This window comes from Scomber japonicus, chromosome 2, assembly GCF_027409825.1.
Source record: "Scomber japonicus isolate fScoJap1 chromosome 2, fScoJap1.pri, whole genome shotgun sequence".
Taxonomy (NCBI): Eukaryota; Metazoa; Chordata; class Actinopteri; order Scombriformes; family Scombridae; genus Scomber; species Scomber japonicus.
In genome coordinates this window covers 18,052,947-18,073,612 of record NC_070579.1, presented here as the reverse complement: position 1 = coordinate 18,073,612, position 20,666 = coordinate 18,052,947, and the positions used below count along the sequence as shown (strand labels likewise).

The 20,666-nt window shown below is 39.5% G+C and overlaps 1 protein-coding gene across 1 annotated transcript; it reads right to left on the bottom strand.

Annotated features, from left to right (window-relative positions):
* Positions 1-7,858: 7,858 nt before the first annotated feature.
* Positions 7,859-11,207, bottom strand: cxxc4 (CXXC finger 4). The gene is made up of 4 exons (XM_053326281.1): positions 10,383-11,207; positions 9,957-10,144; positions 8,092-8,142; positions 7,859-7,913 (listed from the first exon to the last, which is right to left on the bottom strand). Exons 1-4 carry the CDS (start codon positions 11,205-11,207, stop codon positions 7,859-7,861), a joined length of 1,119 nt encoding a protein of 372 aa, XP_053182256.1.
* Between the last annotated feature and the right edge of the window lie 9,459 nt (positions 11,208-20,666).

The window sequence follows — 20,666 nt, the reverse complement described above, 5'->3', positions numbered from 1 at the left end:
ATATATTCAAAGAACAGAAACAGAAACCTTTTTTTAATAAAAGACACAATCTCTGATCCAAAGTTAAACAAAAAGGAGCAGTATTACCAACATTTTCAGAGGGATTATGCAACAGAAAATGAACCAAATGTTTTCTGATGCGGTTTACATCCGTAATGTTTATACAGTGCAGACACACTTGGTACCCAAACTTTTGACTGATACTGTATATGTGAACATAGCTGTAACATACAGCTGAGGAGAAGAAACTACTTATTGGGCCTATGCTGCAAGAAATTGATGTCCACTTATTGTTTGTACCCTGATTTAATTTTCTGACATTTTAATTCAAGAATGGTGTACTGCGCAGACATTACAACCTGACACTATCTCCGTTTATTCAACTGACTAGGGCTATGCCAATGCTGTTCTTGCCACAGGTCCCTCCACAACACCAACCTCCTCTTTATGTGTTTTTTCATTTTTTTTATTGAACTATGACTTATGTTCATGTTCCCTAAGCAGAATCCTCATTAATGCTCATATTCTTTGAGAGTTGCCTAAAAGAGCCTTTGCCTCTGTCAAACATAACTAAAAAATTTGCTACAAATGGTAGATTCCTTGATGTGTCTCTGACTGAAATGTAAATTGTTTTTGGCAGTTGATCCTCTAACTTTGGTTATCAATATCAATATCAATAATTCATCAACTTTAAGGAAAAGATAGAACAGATAAAAAAGTCACTATTTGTAACGCAGTGTGAACAACAGACTCCAGTAGCAGCTTGGGAGGTATGAAATCAAACGCAAAACTTGGGGTATGCTTTGTAAAATGTTGTGTAACATAGAAGAATTGTAAACAAGGAGATACATATCAATTCAGAGCAATTCAAACCGTACTTCTATTTCTGGGATGTACAAAATAGCCAAGTTTGCCCACAGGCTGGGTGGGTTGGTAAGAAAAGAAAGATGTTCTTATATCTCAACAAGTGAGTCAGAGAAAAATGAGTTAAATCAAAAATATGTCATTTCAGATCAAATAAAATATCTTAAGGCATTACTGAGGCATTGATTTGTTTGGCATGCTCTAGTAAAGCTTGTTTTTATGCTACCAAGTATCAGTTTTGTTTACACTGAAAATAATCACGGTCTACATTAAAGAACCAGTGTGCAGCATTTAACGAAATCTTGCTGTGAATATGCAGGTTGCAACAAACTGAATACAACTGCCCTTCCTGCTTATCTTCCAAGCTTTTACGAGAACATATGGTGGCTGTGAAACCTATGAAAAACAGGAAAGGCCCTCTCAAAAGCCAGTGTTTGGTTTGTCCTTTCTGGGCTACTGTAAAAACATGGTGGTACAGCATGACAGGTTCTGGAGAAGGTGACCCAGCCCCGAGGAACAGCACAGACTTTAACATAGTGGCCAAACCATGTAATTACAACATCACTATCCACTATCAGAATTTGATTCAAGTTAGCAGTCTTGGCTGGCGGAAGTCTCTGGTGTGCATGCTCCATGGGCACACTAGGCCACAAACCTTCATAGGAATGAACGTGGCTCCTGTGTAGATATAAAGGACTCATTCTAATGTAATGCACACAGTGATTCTTATTTTCTGATGATTATACATTAATTAAAACATACTTGTGAACATTAGATTCCATTTCTGCCAAGTCTGTTCTACTAGATGCAACTAAATTCTACACACTGCACCTTTAAGTATCTCACTGACTGAGGTGGAAAAACAGTTCTGTACCCTTACATTTTCTGGTCTACAGCCAATAAGGCAGGGGAATTAGGGGCAGGATATTACTCTCATCATAGGCAAACAGAAGCTTCCAGTCATCCAGAGCCATACTTAAAAGCAAGGGCGGCAAGAAGTTTTGAAGTTTGACTTGAGGAAACATGTTAGAAATCGATAGCAGAGCTGTAATTTAGTGGTCCGTCAAAGAGATCAATATTTGAGTGACAGAGACAAACACATACAGAAAGACAATAGGTAAAGCCACAATGTACACTGAAAAACATATACGACGTATACGTATACTGTGGATTCAATGTATTAATAGTAAAGTGTAAGTTATTGCATTAAATGTTCAAAAGATGTCAAACTGTCCACCATGTTGAATCTTTAGTCATAGCAACAACCTCATAACTAAAACACCACTCCACCTCACCATATTTGGTAATTGTAAACACAGATCTTGTATTTACCCATGACCAACAGTCTTGTATTTACCCATGACAAACAGTCTGGTATGATTAGTTCTGTATATTCAAGTGTATATGAGGGTATGAGTCTAGTAAAGCATTGATCTATTATGAGAACTAAAGGGGCCTGCTGTGTTACAAGATGGTATCCATTCTGTCTTTTTCCATGGTGACACCTTCCCATAGGTTTAAATTTTTCACACTATGTTGGATGGGTCAGAAGGATGGTAAAGTTTCTCATGTTAAGGACTTTTTTCAATTACTTTACTGTTTACAGTGTAAATGAGATTTTTACACAAAATATACACCACAATGTAATTCATTATTAAATTAAATATTTAATTTAATATAATAAACATTATATTATTAAAGGAGCAGGAAAAAGAAAACCATCTTGCTGGCATCTGCATCAACACAGGAATGATGTGTGATAACTAAGTTGGTTGTATGAAAAATTTAAATACTGTACACTGACAAAATTATTCTACATCCATCCATCCACGTTTGGGTTTAATTACATTAAACCAGTGGATCTCACCCTAGAGTCTGGGAACCCCCAGGGGTCCCTATGAAGATCCCAGAGGGTCCCCAGAAAAATGGGGAATATTTTAATTTCACTTATATTTCATTTTCCTAGAAGTTAGCTCAATGAGATAATGAAAGAATGACCATTCTGTTCTGATTCACACTCTTCACTGTTAATCTGCAGTATAGACAGTTATGGAATAACTAAATATTATTAGATGGAAACCCTTGAGACTACATCTTATCAAATATCTGATTGCAGCCTGATGTATATCAATTTGGGGGTCCTTAACACCAAAAAGGTAGAGAAATGCTGCATTAAACAACATACGTTGGCTGAATATTAAATATCAAGTCATATTCTATTAAACATAGATATCATAAATAATACATACTCTAATAGTTAATCATTGTAAGTTGTCTAAAATAATGGCTACATTTAAAATGTAAATATTGTGCATCCTAAAATAAAGTGGATCAATCATATTGGGCTCTTAGAGCTTTCCTATTTTCTGTGCCTTCAGTTTGGATTTGAGTGGGTATATCAGCTCCAAAGATTTGTGCTTTGTCTGTAGTGGTGCTTCACAATCTCCACAGTCTCATATGAGACAAACTGGTTTTGAAATGCCTGTGGAAGTATTTGTTCCCTTCTTTTGCATGTAACTGCATGTATTGTATATTAGAATCTGAGTGCTTCCAGAACGAGGGTGAACAACACTCAACCATGTACCTGAAAGCCTCCTGTGCAGTAAGTTGCTGTTGCTGCTGATGTGCTAACTGACATGGGGTCAGAGTGTCCATTCTTAATTAAAAGCTCTGTTTTTGTTGTAAATTTTTCTCACTCTAGAGCACTTTTCTCTGACTCCTATCATGCCTCGTTTCTGGTCTCTCCCTGTCATTCTAGAGTCAGCCGGCAGAGCTCTGCCCTCCCCCTGCACAGAGTGGAGTGGCTCACTGAACTCTGTTTTATTCAAAGTGTATTAATATTGAACATATTGCATGTCCAAATTGCACCAAATTCGACACTGCACTCCCTTTGTTGCCCAGCCCTACACCTGCAAAGTGTGCAGTCAATCGGACTAACTGTTCAAGAGATATGTGAAGGACATACATACCCAGCAGTACCTTCCTTTAGTAGAGAGATGAGTGTAACACTACAGAAGTTTTCCAGCTGCTATCTGGAGTTGAATACACTTCTGCAGGATATTCTTATTTTTAACCTATGAAATTTAATGTTGTTAATGACAATGTAATAATATAGCTAGGGCCTGATAGGTGTATGATGTGGAAAAAAGACACAGCTTTATGCTTGTTGAAAGAATATGTTGATAGTTAACTGACACTGAGAAATAGCACATCCAGAAACAACATCTTTGCTAATCCGGCTCTTTATGTAACATCAGTTCAAACACTTATTTGCAACTGGCCTTATTGCATTTATACATTTGGGCAAATTTACTTTTTAATTGAAAACTGCTTTGTGAAAAGAATTATAATTTTACTGTAGTTACCCATGTCATTCTTAAATTGAACATTACAGCCAAAACATAAAATAAGTTCAGCGATCAAAATAACTCAATGTCTTGATGAAGGAAAAAAAAACACCTCTGCTATGATGCATTTACGGAAGACTTCTCTCTCACACTTTTTCATACAAGCGCTCAGTAATGACGAGATACCTTTTAACTTCTCAGCCAGAGTCAGCATCAATAATTTATTCTCATCTGTTTAAAATTTAAAGTGCCACACATTAACGTCCTCCCGCACCTGCTCTTTCACGCTGTCCACCCTCCACTGGGCTGCTTTCTACCCCCATCCATGTCTCTCTATCTTTCCCTTTCTCTCTCTCTTTCCTCTCACTATAATAAAGACAATGACAATGAGTTCTCTTTCACCACTGAACCAGGGATGTTAAATCAAACAGGGGCAGAGGAGGCGACAGACCACATAATGTAAGGGCATCGTCCGGACGCCTCCGATTACGCTATGTCCTTAATTGGTGGCAGTGGCAAAAACGATGAATTCTTTAACAGCGCCATGCAGTTGTGCCTTTCCAAGCAGAGAAAAGGCCTAAGGAGGACAGCTACTCGGTGCAAATGGAAGCTGACAGAAAATCCACACGGCACAACCAATCTAGGGGAAAAAGGGCATGACAATGAATAAGGGGGCCCATGCTCTTAAGTAGCTGAGGGTAGCTTGCAGGGAAGATGTGTATAATTAAGCGGTCTGCATCGTGGTTCAGATGGCAAAATCCTATTGTCTTGACAGGAGCTTAAGGTTGCCCTTTAGGTTGAGATGCGCAGTGGCATACAGCCTCTTTTTTTTCACACTCCCCCAGACCTCTGCGACCAAATTAATCTGCAGTTTTAAAGCTTGAATAAATCCAGTAAGTTAGAGATCTGCAGATCTAAAGGCCGTCTGTCCCTCAGGCTTTTCCTTCTTTGCTTTTTTTTATTTCTTTACCCCCCCCTCTCCTTTGCCCATGGAGATTGGCTGGGAGCACTCGGTGTTATCTCCAGGGAGGCAAAGGTTGGGGGGAGGGGGTGAAGGTCACAGATTTGTCCTTATCTATTCTGAGCACACCTAAAACAAATTAGACCTGGCTGCCGTTGCTTATTTGGCTCCAGCGCTCTCATTAAGGGACTGAATCCAAGCTATTTTCCTCAAGGTCCTGCTTCCTACCATTTTGGGCCTTGTCTTTTATCACAATAGCAAAGGTTTCTAGGCAGCCCTACCACCTTTTCATCTCACCCATTTCATGTAGTCATATCAACACCACACAAAGAACAGGATGGGTGGATGAGGGTACTATATATCCCCATACTGAATGATGCTGTTTCCCTGTGCATGCCTTGATGCTGGCCTTTGACATTTGTTAATTGAAAGGATGAATCTGTTCAATTTGAATTTTGTTTAGCCTTTTATTGCTTTTTATTATATGTTACGCTTTCCCAAACAGGAGACTCTCTACATATTATTATTTCAATGATTTTGCTTTATCTTTGCAGTATTATGGATGTAAAAAGGAGGTGCTGTTCTTGTCAATATACTCAACAACCCTGTGAGCTGGCACTTGAAATCCTATGATTATGAAGATGTTAAGTTTCTATCAGATTGCATGGAAGGATGTCTGTTTTGACATCTATGTGTAGGCATGGCACTCTTGTTTTAAAGTAGTCAGGATTGAGCATCATTCACAAACTAAACCTTGAAAAAACATACATGCAGTGTCTACACCTCCAAGTTGGTTGGTCGTTAGATTGAAAGTACAGCTTGGTTGGAAGACTTCCATAAGACTTTATTCCACTGATGTGACTTTTGCCACAGAAAATACATGTTTTGTGTTGAAATGTTTAACTGGTAGATCACAGTCACACTAGTTAGACACTAAATTATGACCTCTAACAAACACTGAGCTGAATTGACTTCTGATGCGTAATATGCGTATATATCTATATTATCAAATTTATGTATTATCATAGCTATAAGGCTATATGTTTCATGTCAGAGCATTAATATCAACACTACAGTTCTACTTGTCTCAATATCATGTTTAAAATCCAAGACTTTAATAACAAAAATCTCAGACAATGGTCATTCATGAATTATAGGAACTGTGTATGTTTCTTAAGATTTGTCAGTGAAAAATATTATTGTGCTCTGGTTACAGAGTTACAAGAGTATTTGAGTTATGCTGGTTGAAAATGTTTATGATGGCAATGTTAGCTTGACTGACAAATAACTTAAAAGCATTATAAATGTCATAATTAAATTGAATAAAATTAACTTAACCTGCATAAATGACAAGTAATGTGTGTTCTAAACTCTGAAAAGACCTCAACAGCTGCTACAGTGATGTTCTATGTTCTTGAGCCACTTGTTGGATGCTGAATATAAGGTACCTTATGGTTCATAGCCTGTGGGTCGGTACAAGGATGAGGAAGAAAAAAAATGTTCTGTCATGCAACACTATGTTTATCTTTCTTATGTTGTCTCATTTTTGCTTGTTTCATGTGAAATACACACTTTCAACAATCGGACAATCTTTTCATGTGAACTGCTCACAAATCATGTCCAAATCAAGGCCATAACCCGTGATGAGGGGACACTAGTTGACACTACTTCATTTTAAGGGGTCACAAGCCAAAAAGTTCAGGAACCAGTTACTTATACAATGATATGACGCCCCCCCCACACCATGTTGGTATTAGTGTGAGTCAGTCAGTCAGTTTAGCAACACAAGTATAACGAGTATCTTTTACATTTATAGAATTCAAGAGAAGGCAAAATTTCATGAAACTTCCCTGCAGAAATCAAAAAAGTAAAGTTCAAGTAAACAGGTAAGGTAAATAGAGGTGAAGACAGCGTGCCCGCATATGAGTATTATTGCATTTGAAAGTTAATGAAGGACCTTTGAGCCATAGGAGCTCAAGCTATGTAAAGGTAACTGCTCGGGAAATGTTAGGTTAGATGAGATTCCTCTGCCAGACTAATCCATCCTGGAGCCTGAGAGCAGCACAGAGACAGAGAGAGAGAGCAGAATCTGCTGCAGAACAGCACAGCAGTGACACAGGGCAATTCTCTAGGGCCTTGCATTAGCGCGCTAAATTAAAGGGGGTATTAGATTAAATTGGCTCTCCGATTTCAGGGGTGTGAGTAAAATTCTGATTTGCATTTTCCACTGCTGCTTAAGATATAATTAGTTCAGGGTGATTCCCATGTGGAAAACACTGACAGCCAAATCTAACTGGCTGCCAGTAGCTTATCGTCTCTTCCAAGGCAAAAGGTACACTCGGCTCATGTAAGGTGTGTGTGTTTGTTTGTTTGTGAGTATGCTGTAAGAGTGTGGATGTGACTGTGTGTCTTGCGTATGTATTTGTGTGTGTGTGTGTGTGTGTGTGCTTGATAGAGAGAGAGAGAGATAGCAAGAGACAGAGTTTGTATATGTGTTAGCGTTCACATGTGAAGCTGCATGTATGGGCTGTAAATTCTCTTTCTAAACTCACTTCAGCACCAGATTCTTCACACTTCTCAATCAAATCCCACTGAACTGTAAGCAACCATTAGCACCATCATCATGGTGAAAAAAGATCCATTCCCTGTTAAGGTTTGTATAAAACTTTGTCTAAGCAAGTGCACTTCACACCTTAAAGATGCCTTTAAGCTCAAACCCATTTCCGCAGCAGAAGGTGCACCTGTAATTATAGATGCAGAGTCAAAAATAACAATTACTGCTGGAGAAGTCCATAATATGAATTACTGAACTTAGAGAAGGAGCTTTTAAAAGTAAGTGTGGATTTGCTTGGGGGGTTTTCACACCCTTGGTAATTCTAACCGTCTTTGCAAATGGATGTTTTCCAAAAGTGAGTCTACCCATGCATTAAAAAACGTGAGGCCAGCTTCCTGGACACCTGTTTGGTACACCTGTTAGTACATGATATATGGAGTTGACATTAAATGAGCTTCCGATTGCCACCTCTGTGCAACACACCTCCAACCCATAACCCATCAGTGACCCTTTATTTAAACTCCTAAAGATCCCATCCAGACATATTTGTGACATGCAAAAATACTCTTATCTGCTCCTTTTCCCTCACTAAAAAATCCAGTATATATACATAGTGGTCTTTTAAAAAGTTTAATTTCTGGACAGAAGATTTCTCCTACCTCACTAAAAAGTTAATTTTCAGTGTGTGTGCACTTGGAAGCTGTGTCCACAACACACTTTAGCAACTTTCATACTGGCTCCGAATTAACACACGACATCTCAAATTCAGATTTGAGGTGAATCATAATGAGACAGAGAAACCTTCACCCTTCTGTAGATGAATGTCAAAACAATCCTCCAAACTCTGCACATACATTATTCTTCACAGTTAAGCTCAAACACCCAAGTGGTGGAACAGGAGAAAAAACATATTTTTGACTAGAAGGCAACTTTAAACTGTGGTGTCCCTCATAATTTCCCCTTTAAGATGCATGATAGTTCCCCTTACTTTATGACAAGCTCATATCATATATCAGCTTGTTCCAAAACTCATTAAAGTTACAGGCTATGAGATGCTAGATAAAATATACAAACCCAAGTCACCATGTTTTTATTGGCTGCAATAATGGAAATATTCTAGATGTCTTCATTACACTGCAAATTTTCCCTTCTATTGAGTCATTTAATTATCCTTTTCAAATGAAAAAAATCTGGTTGCATTTCTCTCGATCCTACTGCAACAACTTGCCTTTATCATTCTTGTTTCAAAATGCAGACATTTTTGGCAAGAAGTTGATGTCTTTTGACAAGTGTAACTTACTGCACACATTTTTTCACTTCTTTTTACATTTTTAGGACTCAATTGTAGACACAACTGACTTAATAAGATTGAGATATTGTTCCCAAAGTCTTCATGGCATATAAAATAAACTTCTGTAGGTGTGAACACATATTGCTGACACACTGCTTGACAGTATAGGGTTAAAGAGGTAACAAAAAGAAGAGACCTTATATGGTCAAAATGAGCATCAGAATAAGCATGGACATCTAAATCTAATTTGAATATTTTAATCCAAATCCTAATGTGACATTTACAAGAATCAAAGAAATAGATGGGTGGAATCACTGAGAAGAAAAGGAATCCATACACTATGTTTTTCCATAAGTAGATTAGGTAATATTTTATAATTAACTTCTTTTTCCTCTCTGTGTAATCACTTAATTAATGAGCAAATCATTTGGCCCTCAGGTTGCATTTGGCTGTGACTCATCCATACAGGCTCACGTTAAGTCAGTGAGCAAGTTCAAACTATAAGGATACAGAGAACCATATTTGCAATTTAACATTCAAATACTACCTTTGCCCTTGATAACCAAATGTCAGCCACTAAATAAATCAATTAGAATGAACCTTTAAAAACAACACTGCCCTCTGATTGTATCCTAATGAAGTCTCTTGCGACTTGTCAATTAAGTTTGTGCTTAATATGTTTTTCTATTTCTTAAGTGACAAAGATGTTTTTGCCTCTGCACCCATCTTGATATGCATCATACCCAAAATTGATTAGTAATTGGCCATAATGACACCAATATAATATAAAATGATTTAATCTCAGCCTGACTGTATATGCACAATCAATTCATACTGGATCGGGGGAGAGGAGATGTCTGTGTGCTTCACTCCCCTCCACGCACAAAACTTGGAGAATGTTTTGAGAAACGCCATCAGCAGCCCTGCCATCACTCTCACCATCTCTTGGTGGTCGGAGGCTGAGGCTTTGTGGGATATTGATTCTCCCCATCCAGAGACGGTTTCCATAATTGGTTAAAATGACCGGGTGCAGAGAGGGATGGCTCTCTGCTGAAAACCATTTCCCAGCCCTGCTTGGAGCTGAGCCAAGCTTGGGGTTGTTCGGCTGCGTTCCAGCCCCAGCCTGACTGGCAGCAATTAGGGGTGTCTGAGCCAAGCTCAGCTTGCGCTCCGCACAAACACCCCTAATTACTGCCAATTAGGCTAGGCGGGTAGGCAGATTTGAGAAGCCGGGGGGATGTTCAGGCATGGGTGGGCATGGAAACAATTTTCAAGGGCTTAGAACGTGACTGGATGAAAAGGTTAATGCTTTGGAGTGCAAGGGGATAATAACAAAAGAAGGGGAAGCAGTGCCCCGGTTCTCACCTCCAGCGACGAGCCTGGCTTCTTCTTCAGCTCCTCACATTTCCTAAATTTGCAGATCTGGTGGCCCGTTTTGCGGTTCCGACAACTGCTGCAGACACCACAGTTGATTAGCCGCCTGCAGGGTGCACAGACCCCACACCTTTTCCTTTTCTTCTTTGCTGGGTTTCCACTGGATGCCGAGGAATTATTCTGTGGGCAGTCTGCCAGATTGGCAATTTGAAACGCACTGTCTGTAACGGCTGCTGAGGCTGCGGGGGAGTGAAGGGCTGTCATGACGATGACCCCGGGAGGTAATGAGATGCCCCCTAAAGCCGGAATAGCGGAAAAAGTTCCAACGCGTTCTGGGAGATTCATTATCTCTGCTTCAGCAGCGCCGCATTTCAGCTTGTTCATGCATTCTCCTGCTAAAGGTCTGCAGTGTTCGGGGGATAAGGTAGAGAGGAAATTATTATTTGCCATTTGCAGCGTCTCTGGCGGCACGCCAGGCTTCCCCGGCCTCTGGGAGTCATTTCTATGCATGCTGGTCCTATTAGGGTTTATTGCCGCTGATTTCCTTCCCCAGAGCATGGCGTTATCGCAGTTCCAAGGGGACATGCCAATTCTAGCACTGGGAAAAATGGGCGTTGTGATGCGGGCAATCTTAGCAGTCTGTGGAAATGCCCCATTGGTTTTATAAAAGTTTGCAAAAGACCTGTACCTTTCCATTTCTGCGTTATAATCCAAAAGCTGGCTTAATCCACCATCCTGAAGATTATCCTTTTGTAAGAGAGACACATCTGCGTTCTGTCCATTTTCAATGCAAAGCGCATTGTTTATGTTAGACATGGCTGAGGAAAGCTTGTCAGTTTTTAGGAGAAGAGAGTGAGGTTACAGTGGCCTTTGTCGAACTGAAGCTGGTTACGAACAGTGTGGTACCATCCTCGTTTATCTTCTCCAGTGCTAAAAGCAAAAAAACAAACAAAAAACAAAAATTACACATAAAAGAGGCAAATGGTTTAATTCTAATCAGATTTCATTTCTCCACTTCAACTTTTCTCTGAAGACAACAGCAATTCTCTGGCACATTGTTTATGCTGTGACATTTTATAATGGAACTAACACAAATACTCAGAATTGATCTTCATTTGGTGACAATAATCTGATAGCTGTGACAGACCAATGTGTCATTATAATAATAGAGAAAAGAATTAGCATGCTTCAAAACATGCCACACTTTCAAGATTTTTAGATCTCTTGTCAAGGTGTGAATAAAAGCCCAATCAGCTACTTCACAGAATGAATAAATACATCTGGATACTCAAGGGTACATTTCATCAAAATATGAAAATGTAATATTCAATCTGAAACATTTTGAAAAGTTAGAGGAAAGCCTTTGGATTTTGACAGCAGCAACTACAAAACACAAATATTTTTTACCTTAGGCTTGCAATATAAGCTCTTAAAATTAATCTGCTTTGGGCACCATGAGGAACATAGTTAAATATTTTCATTTATTTTTTCAGAATAGCAGAGGTGGTCTATCCAAGTAAACACAACTCTGTCCAGCTTCTTAAGAGCACCTGGTATTCATTCATGGGCAGCTCTATTACATTTACTCAATGACAGTACAGATAGTCACTGGTGAATTTAAATCAAGATCATGGACCAGACCAACTACAGTGTCAACTGCCTCAGGATGGGATGTTTGTGTCCATGTGTGCCTGTGTGGAGGGGCTGGAGTGGGTGTAGGGGTGTGTGGGGGGTTGCTCCATTTCCTCTCTCTCTCTCTTGCGCTCTCTCTCTGTCTCTCCACCAGTCTGTCTGGATTTGGTTTCCACAGATAAAAGCCCATTAGACACATCTCCCCCTACTTCCATTACCTTTTTCTGGGCTTTCTCTCTTAATTGCCAAAGCTGATCCATTGCTGGAACACTAAAGCATTTCATATCACTTCCATGGTGCTAACCAGCAGCTGTCTCGAGAAAAAAAAACAAAAAAAATCAACAAAACAACAAAAAAAGAATTATAAATATGCACAAATGGAATTTGAGAAACCGTACTGGGTGGCATTAATATTAAGTCTGCTGGATATTGAAGTGCGTCCCCTTCTAAACATGCCCTAAACATTTGCCTTGAAAACCGAAAAGTAGAGAAAACAATCTAAATATTGTCCTGGTGGCTAAATATTTTTACATAAAGTCTTGAAGCCTCAGTACACATTCTAACATGCAATAAAATCTTATTTTTCAAATGTTGTTGTTGCTATTTTTTAAATGTATCTTTATTTTGATGGCACAAATGTGAAAACCAAGAGTCCTTTCCACCATCCTTTCCATATCTGGTGGTTCAATGTCGATGTGGCATCCAAAACAACCTGCAGCCACCAGTAAACAAAACCTCCTTGGCTTAATGATCAGCCCTCCTCAGGGTCATTATTACTTAATCAATTCACCCCTGGAGCGAAATATGCAGCCCAAAGGCAATCAAGTCACGGACATTGATTTTTCAGCCTGTAAACAAAGTTTAGAGAGACAGAAATGTTCAATACTTGAATCTGGACACACACACACACACACACACACACACACACACACACACACACACACACACAGACAGAGAGAGAGAGAGAGAGAGGGAGAGAGGGAGAGAGAGGAAAGAAAAGTAAAAAAGCCAACACGTCCGATGACGAACCATTGTGCCGCCGCTGCACCACGATGCCATTAATTACCCTCAGTCTGGTCTGTGGTAGACATCCAGATCAAAGGTCATGCATAGATAATCCGAAGAGGGGAGTGCAGTGCAATAGTGCAAATAAAACCCCATAAAAATGAATCTGACATCGGCTGGATCACTTGGCAGCCACACACTGACACAAATCGGGACAGGAAAAGAAAGGGGGCTAAAACGCATGCAAGGTTTGACACTGACTGGACGGCAAAATAGGGACGAACAGAGAGAAAGAGAGAGAAAGAAAGAGATGAGAGAGAGAGAGAAGGAGGGAGAGAGAGAGAGAGAGGGAGAGAGAGAGAGAGGGAGAGAGAGAGAGAGAGGGAGAGAGAGAGAGAGCATCACCTACCAGGTTCCTGTTGAGAAGAGCTCCCAAGATGCTACCAGCCTGCGACCGTACAACGGCACATTACTGCGAAGCGATACGTAGGGGGGGAGAGAGGGGAGAGGGGGTGGGGGGGTAATGCAAAGATGCGAAAAGACGCACAGACACAGGCTGCCGGAGGAGAGGAAAGCGAGTGTGCGTGTGTGTGCGTCCAGAGCGCTCAAAACAAAAGGGCCATTTTTTATCGACTTTCTTGTCACGTTAGAAAAAGGTCGGAAAGTGCAAAAAATAAGCCCCCCAAAAAAAGGTGTCGTAGAAAAAGAAGGGGGGAAATCGCAGAGGGGGTTAGGTGTTTCCTCTCCTCTTGATCCGGAGGTTGTATTGTGTGTCTGCTTGGTCTCAGCTCAGTCCGTGTCTCCTGTCGCTGTGTGTGGCTGATTGGTGCTGAGGTGAGGAAGCAGGGATGTGGACACCTACTGATCATTGGCTGGAAATTACTATAGAAACACTCAGGAGGTGGGAGGGATGGATGGCTCAGGGCGCCCTACGGGGAGAAAAATATCTACGGGAAATATCTGCGTTTTATACTGGCCTCTTTTTCCCCTCCACAAAATATGTTTCTTTTTTTTTATACATTTCTTTCATGACGACGCATTTAGAGGAAGAGGAGGGGGGTTGTCATAAGCCAGACGCGTCTTTTAATAAGGATTGGGGAAACTTGTCAAATTAATTTGAATGGAGCTGAGCTGTGATTAAGATAAAATGCCTCCGCCGGGTTGCTTCCCTCCCTCTCCCTCTCTGTCCAGCGACAGCCATAATTACTAAGACCTCCGGGATTCATCACCATTATAAATCCCGCCTGCTGGCCACCCATGCCTGCAGCTCCCACAGGCTGACAACACGGGCACGCATGGCACATTTATTCCACGAGCCCCCATGTGTGACACTACGCGTTCATTCATGTTGATGCCTAATCTCTTGAGTTAAAATGAAATTAGGAGTCCAATCAACGTCCCGGATTATTTTTCCCCTTCTCAGCACTTATCCTGAGCTTCAGGGTGTAGTTGAGAAAAAAGTAAACATGGGACCATTACTTCAGTAACTCCACACTGAGGCTAATTATTAAGCTAATTAATCACCCTTACCAAATGAGCTTTAGTTGCCTCATATTATTTATTATTATATGTTTTAGAGGCACATTAAAGAATTGTTCACAGAAAATATAATTTTAAAACAACAAAAGAATATAATAATATATCATAGCGCTCAGGCACACTTATTTTACACTATAGGAGAGCATTTTTGGTAGGCACTCTGTCGTAAGGCATCATATAGAGCAGGCTTTTAAGAGTTAACACTGGTTGCTAATGGTTAGTAAATCAGGGTTTATAGATCAGTTACATGCCAATAATAAGAACATTGTTGAATAATTGATTAATAACAATTTAAGTACTGGTGTGTATAACAAACCCAGTGTCTCAATATTAGACTGTGGTGTGCATAAAATCTATTTAAAGTGGGCCACTATCTACTTTTAACTCCCAACTCTCCTACCATTTATATAGCCTTTTCCAACGGTTTAGCTTATGAATTCTTTCTTTTGAGTCAAGTCATAAGACAGGCTTTTTAAATTGCTTTGTTAATGGTTAGTAAATTATTCACTGATGCTTTATAGATCAATCATAACTAAGTCATTACAAAGAGCAAATTTGGGTTTGCCAGGCAGCAAAAACGCACCAGCTGGAGTAAAACCTTTGTTTGGTAATAATAACAGAGATAAATATTGGTAAATCATTTATAGATGCATAAACCATTAATAGATGGGTTTCTCACTTTCTAAAGTGTCGGCACTTATTGTTGATAAGTTGTTAATATTTCAATTTAGGTCCCGATGTGATGTGAAACTGGGTTGGATGTGCTGCAATCCTATACGCTATCAAATGATTGAAACTGTGAAAAAGAGTTTTTACAACGCAAATAATGATCTTATTAATAACTTATAATTGATTATTTTATTTTTTAATTATAAAAGATAATTAAATGATATAAGAAAGCTATTGGGTACAACTGATAAACCCTTTCTAAGTGTGTTTTATTGGAAAAGGACAGCATAGTTTTAATTATCATTCATTATCAATCATATCATCATCATTAGGACTTAAAATGACTCTTATAATTATTAGTTTTGTGTGGCCAACAGATATAAATCAATCAATCAATCAATCAATCTTTATTTGTATAGCGCCAAATCACAACAGAGTTATCTCAAGGCTCTTTACACATAGAGCAGGTTCTAAACCGAACTCTTCAGGTTTTAACTTTAAAGAGACCCAACATTCCCACATGAGCAACAGTGGCAAGAAAAAACTCCCTTTTAACAGGAAGAAACCTCAGGCAGAACCAGACTCAGAGTGGGCGGCCATCTGCCTCGACCGGTTGGAGTAGAGAGGAGAGAGAGGAAGGATAGAGGAGAGAAGCACAATGAAAATCAACAATGAAGCTAGAAGGTCCGGGACTGGAATCTGTCATCCGGACGTCTACAGGCCCAGATTACCTGTGACCCAAAGATATTTAATATCACCATATAAGAAAAACATCAAATATTTACATTTTGAATCAGAACGTAACTTGAACCAGTGAATGTGTAAAAAACGACGATTCAACTATTATCGAAATTGTTGCCAATCGCCCAATCCATTAATCAACTAACCTTTTTAGCACTATATGGTATATTGCTCAAAAGGACTTTAGCTTTCAGAGGAATAAACAATCTAAGCATTGCTTCTACTTTACGACAGGCTTAGGTGTGAGTAAACAGACTGACAGCTACACTGACACATTTCTAAGTCATACAGCCCTTCCAGATGAGCTGTGTGTCACAGGCCTTCAGGGTGCTAAAGGCTACACTTTGATGAATTTATTGAGAGCTGGCAACAGAGCAGATGCGAAGACTTCAACCTTAAATTTTGTTCAATCATATGTAAAGATCCTTTCAAACCTAACTTTCTTTAGATGTGATGATAGGTTAATTACAGAATCAAGTTCTGTAATTCAAATAACTTTGCATTTTTATAATCTATTTACTAAATTATAAAATAAACATACAGTATAAAGGAGGACCAGTGCAATTCACTGATACCTTATTCGTCCCAATTGGGCTTTGGAGCAAATGGGCTTTCCCTCACAGATGTAATCTTTACTCTTAGATGAGCCCTGAGCCCACAGGATGCTGAACTGTAGTGCAAGCCTGAGCTGACATTTTGACACACCTTTGAAACCGCCCACAACAGACCTGACTCGACAGGTCTTAGCCCTAAAACTTCCTGCTCTTCACTTCGCCTCAGCAGCTGCCAATCATTGTAAATACAGTAATGCACTGTTCAACATCTTTGTGTCACTGTAGCTTCAAGCCAGCTGTGCAATGAGGGTGTGATACTAGAAAAAACATATTTAAGCAAATAGTTTGGTTGTGATTGGTTGGTAGGATCTAGGCTTAGGTTTGGAGAGGTTAGAGTTAGATTAGAATAATAAACAATTGTGTCTGTTAATAAACCTTGCTCTCCACTGTCATCTGTAATTGTTACTGGTGTGTTGCTATCTTCTCCTACCAAATCTTCATCTCTCATTATACACTTTGACTATCAGACTTGCCATGTCACAGTTTTTGGAACGTTTTATGCTCATTCTTTACACTTTTGGATCATGTGAGCACATTTTTAAACAGCACATCTAGAGTCATTAATATACAAAAGCTAAGTCAGTGTCTCAATATTAAACTGTCAACCATATAAAATCTATTTAAAGTGAACCTCCGTCTACCTTAAACCCGCACCATACCAGTTGTCACTTTTGCCTTTTCCACCTCTTTTGCTTATGTACCCTTACTTTAGAAAGTCTGTTTGTCTCATTTCTTTGGTCCCCAAACAGACATGTTCGAAAATGTCTATGTGTTGTTGTTTTTTTTACTTTCCTGTACAATAAAACAATAACAACACAATTAAAAAACACATTTGAACTTTTTTTTCTTTCTTTTTTCTTTGCAGGAGCAAATTCATGTATAAATTTGTCTTGACATTTTGCCCAAAACAATGATGAATCAGAACTTTTGTTCATAGACATGAGACATGGTTGACAGTTACATTAAAAACTATACTTGAAGCATTATTTTCCTCAGTATCAGACCCTGGACATCTGTGTGTGAGGAAGCTCCTCTGTCTGAAAATCATTTTATCTTCCAGGCGATAATAGCCCCCGGGGGAAATCTGCCTAGGTGGTCCTAACCTCTGTCTGCAGAGCCACGGCAGAATGTGGGTCTTTAGCAGTGGGAGGCATGAACCCTTGTGGCAGGCCTTTGTTCCTGTCTGCATACTCCGGCGTTGCTTCCCTTTGCATCTCCTCCTCCCCATTTCCCTGGGCTTTTAACTGCAGTCGGCGGAGTAATTAATAACCATGACCCCAGATTTAAATGTAGCCTGCATTTAGTCGATAGAAATAGAATCACGGCGTAGTGAGGTCATAAGACATGGGTGTTTGAGGGGTGATGGTGTGAATCCATTGATTCATCTGTCTCAATTTGATCTGAGCTCTGTGCTTACATCTGTCAAGGGAAAGGCAATGAATATACAAGGAACCTGGATACTTCCAATCTCCTTCTCTCTTTTTGTAAAACATCTTTTGTAAAATATACTAAGCACCATTGCACATGGTGGGAATAATGATGGGGATCCAGTGCAAGAATTTTTTTTTTCATCTCCTATAGTTTCAAGCATATACTTCCCTTACAGGAGTTATAGATTTTTGTTTCTCATAGTCACAGTTGTTTCTCAGTGGAATTATGGGGAAAAAAATCTGACCAGGAAAAAGGAGGAGCATGACTGTGTCTCTGGAAGTATTTCTGATGGGCTCACACAGACTGTTATGGTAAATAGCATTCCTCTGAGGCCTTTAAAGCATGAAGCGAAAGACATAGACAGAAAGAGTCTGAAGAGAGACTGAGTGAGAGAGAGAGCAACTTGGGAAAATAAACAGTATGAGATTATGGGTTTGGCAGTGATGCGCCACAGTGCAGCAGCAACCTTGGCAGCATTTATTTAGAAACCTGCCTCATTTCCTCCTGTAGGCTGTAATGTATGGTGCCCTCACCTTGTGCACATTAGCCTTTTGCTGTGATATGATGTGTATCACCCAGTTTTACGCTGCTTTCCTTGGAAACAGTTGAGCGATCCCTCCTCCCTTTGCCATTGCCTGCTAATTGGAGTGTATAGAGCACCCTTAATTATCCAGTTAGTAGCTTTGCTGAAAGAAACCCGACTCCTGGCACACAGTCTGGTACAGATGACAGAACCTACACACAATCGCTTCCACAGAAAACCTCAAGTACTGCGTGGATAGAAAGTACTGTGTCTGCATGTAGGTTAGTACATGATTGAAAGTTTGCAGCTGTATAGCTATATTTCAGGCTTCAGAAACTTTCCTTAGAGAGAATGTATTACACTGGAGGTGTACCTCTGTATTTTATTGTGTCTTATTTTAGCTCATTATGCTCCAGCAAAGGTACACATCCCCTTTGGTTTAATCCATCAATCTTTGACTGTACTTTAAGGTTGTGATGTCCAGCATGCTGAAAAACACAGAGTAAGATCGATGGAGCATGGTACAATACATTTCTTTAAATAAATACATTTCAGCCTGCCTTGATCAGTTGCCTCCACCTATGCAAAAGACAAAAACTTTAGGCTATTTGGCTTATCAGCTGACATTAATGACTGGAAAGACCTAGTCCAAACTTGCTTGTCATTATAAAGAAAAATACCTCTTGTAGATTAGAACATGCAATTTGTTGTTTGTGTATAAGGTCTCACATAATAGCCCCTTATATGCAGTTTTCAATCAACACTATAGTTACACTATAGTGTAGTTTCCCATTTTTCTCCACCAATGTAGCTACATCATAATTAACATAATAAATAAAAATGTTGTTTTGCTCCACATGACGGTCCTGATTGGTTGCTCTGCAGACAGGATATAGGAAGAGTGGGGTAGCAGGTGACAAAGGTCATCAGTTGGAATTAGAAGCCGCCATATGGCCAACAATCAATATTTGCTTTAACCTGCCATGGGGCTGTCCTGGTACATGAATGTAGACACTCAGACAATAATGATCCAGATACAATAAACAGGACTGTGTTGTGGAGTCAGAGTGAGGTAGCTGGAAAAAGAAAAACACGAGTTTGTGTTGGAAGTTAATCGTATATCAGACAGGTTGACTGTTCTCTTATGGCTTCAATCCAACTCTTTCTCTACAACTTATTAGTGTTACTAAATACTATAAGTATATAAAGTTTACTTGACCTTATTGATATTTTCTCAATCTTTCCTGGCTTGTGACTTCAGCGGTAGGAGTTGTAAAGTTTATAATGTGAATTTGAGTATGGTGTGTTCTTATTTAAGAATATAGAGCAAACTTCAACATAAACTAACTTGTTTCAAACAAACTGATCAATAAGCAACAGCAACAGATGATGTTGAGTGTTTCCCTTCATGAACTTGCATTCGGGACACTTTTATTTTGGTGCTGATATGTGCAAACACAGTTGCCATGCTCATCTGTCAGTGTGGTTGAGCAAACAGCTTCTGCAAACACAAACATATTTGGAGGACCTGCGTAAGTCCATAAGTCACATTCAGGATGTGGGTCAGTTTTAAGTGATTCACACCATATTGCACTTGCTCTTAGACTTGTCAGGTCTTCTGGAAAAAGTGTTTACATCTGGACATGAGACCACCATATCCATGCTGCCCTGCCAATGGTATCTGCGGCAGTGATTTTTTTTATTTTTATAGAACAGCACTGGTAAAGAAGCTGCTGAAATTGAATTATTATGTTTTATTGGTCCATTGTGAATTAAATATTTTTATCTACCATCCTAAATATGGATTACTTGATAAAAAAGACCCCATTTACACCTGGTATTAACCTGCAGCCTGTATCTTGATATCGTATGTTATCTGGTTAATGATATCTCTTCACAGACCTTTACATTTACACCTGCTATAAGTAAGCATTCTTGTTATCTCAATTCTGCCCATAGTAACTTGATAAGCAAATTAAGAAGGTGGGACCAGTGGACTAATCCACGAACATGGTGTGTTCAGGTCAAGTGACGCCGTTGTGTTGGCTCTACTTATTTTTTCCTTGCTGAGCTTGAAGTTATCGGTGCCTTTTGGTGTGCTTGCTTGATACACAAAGGGGA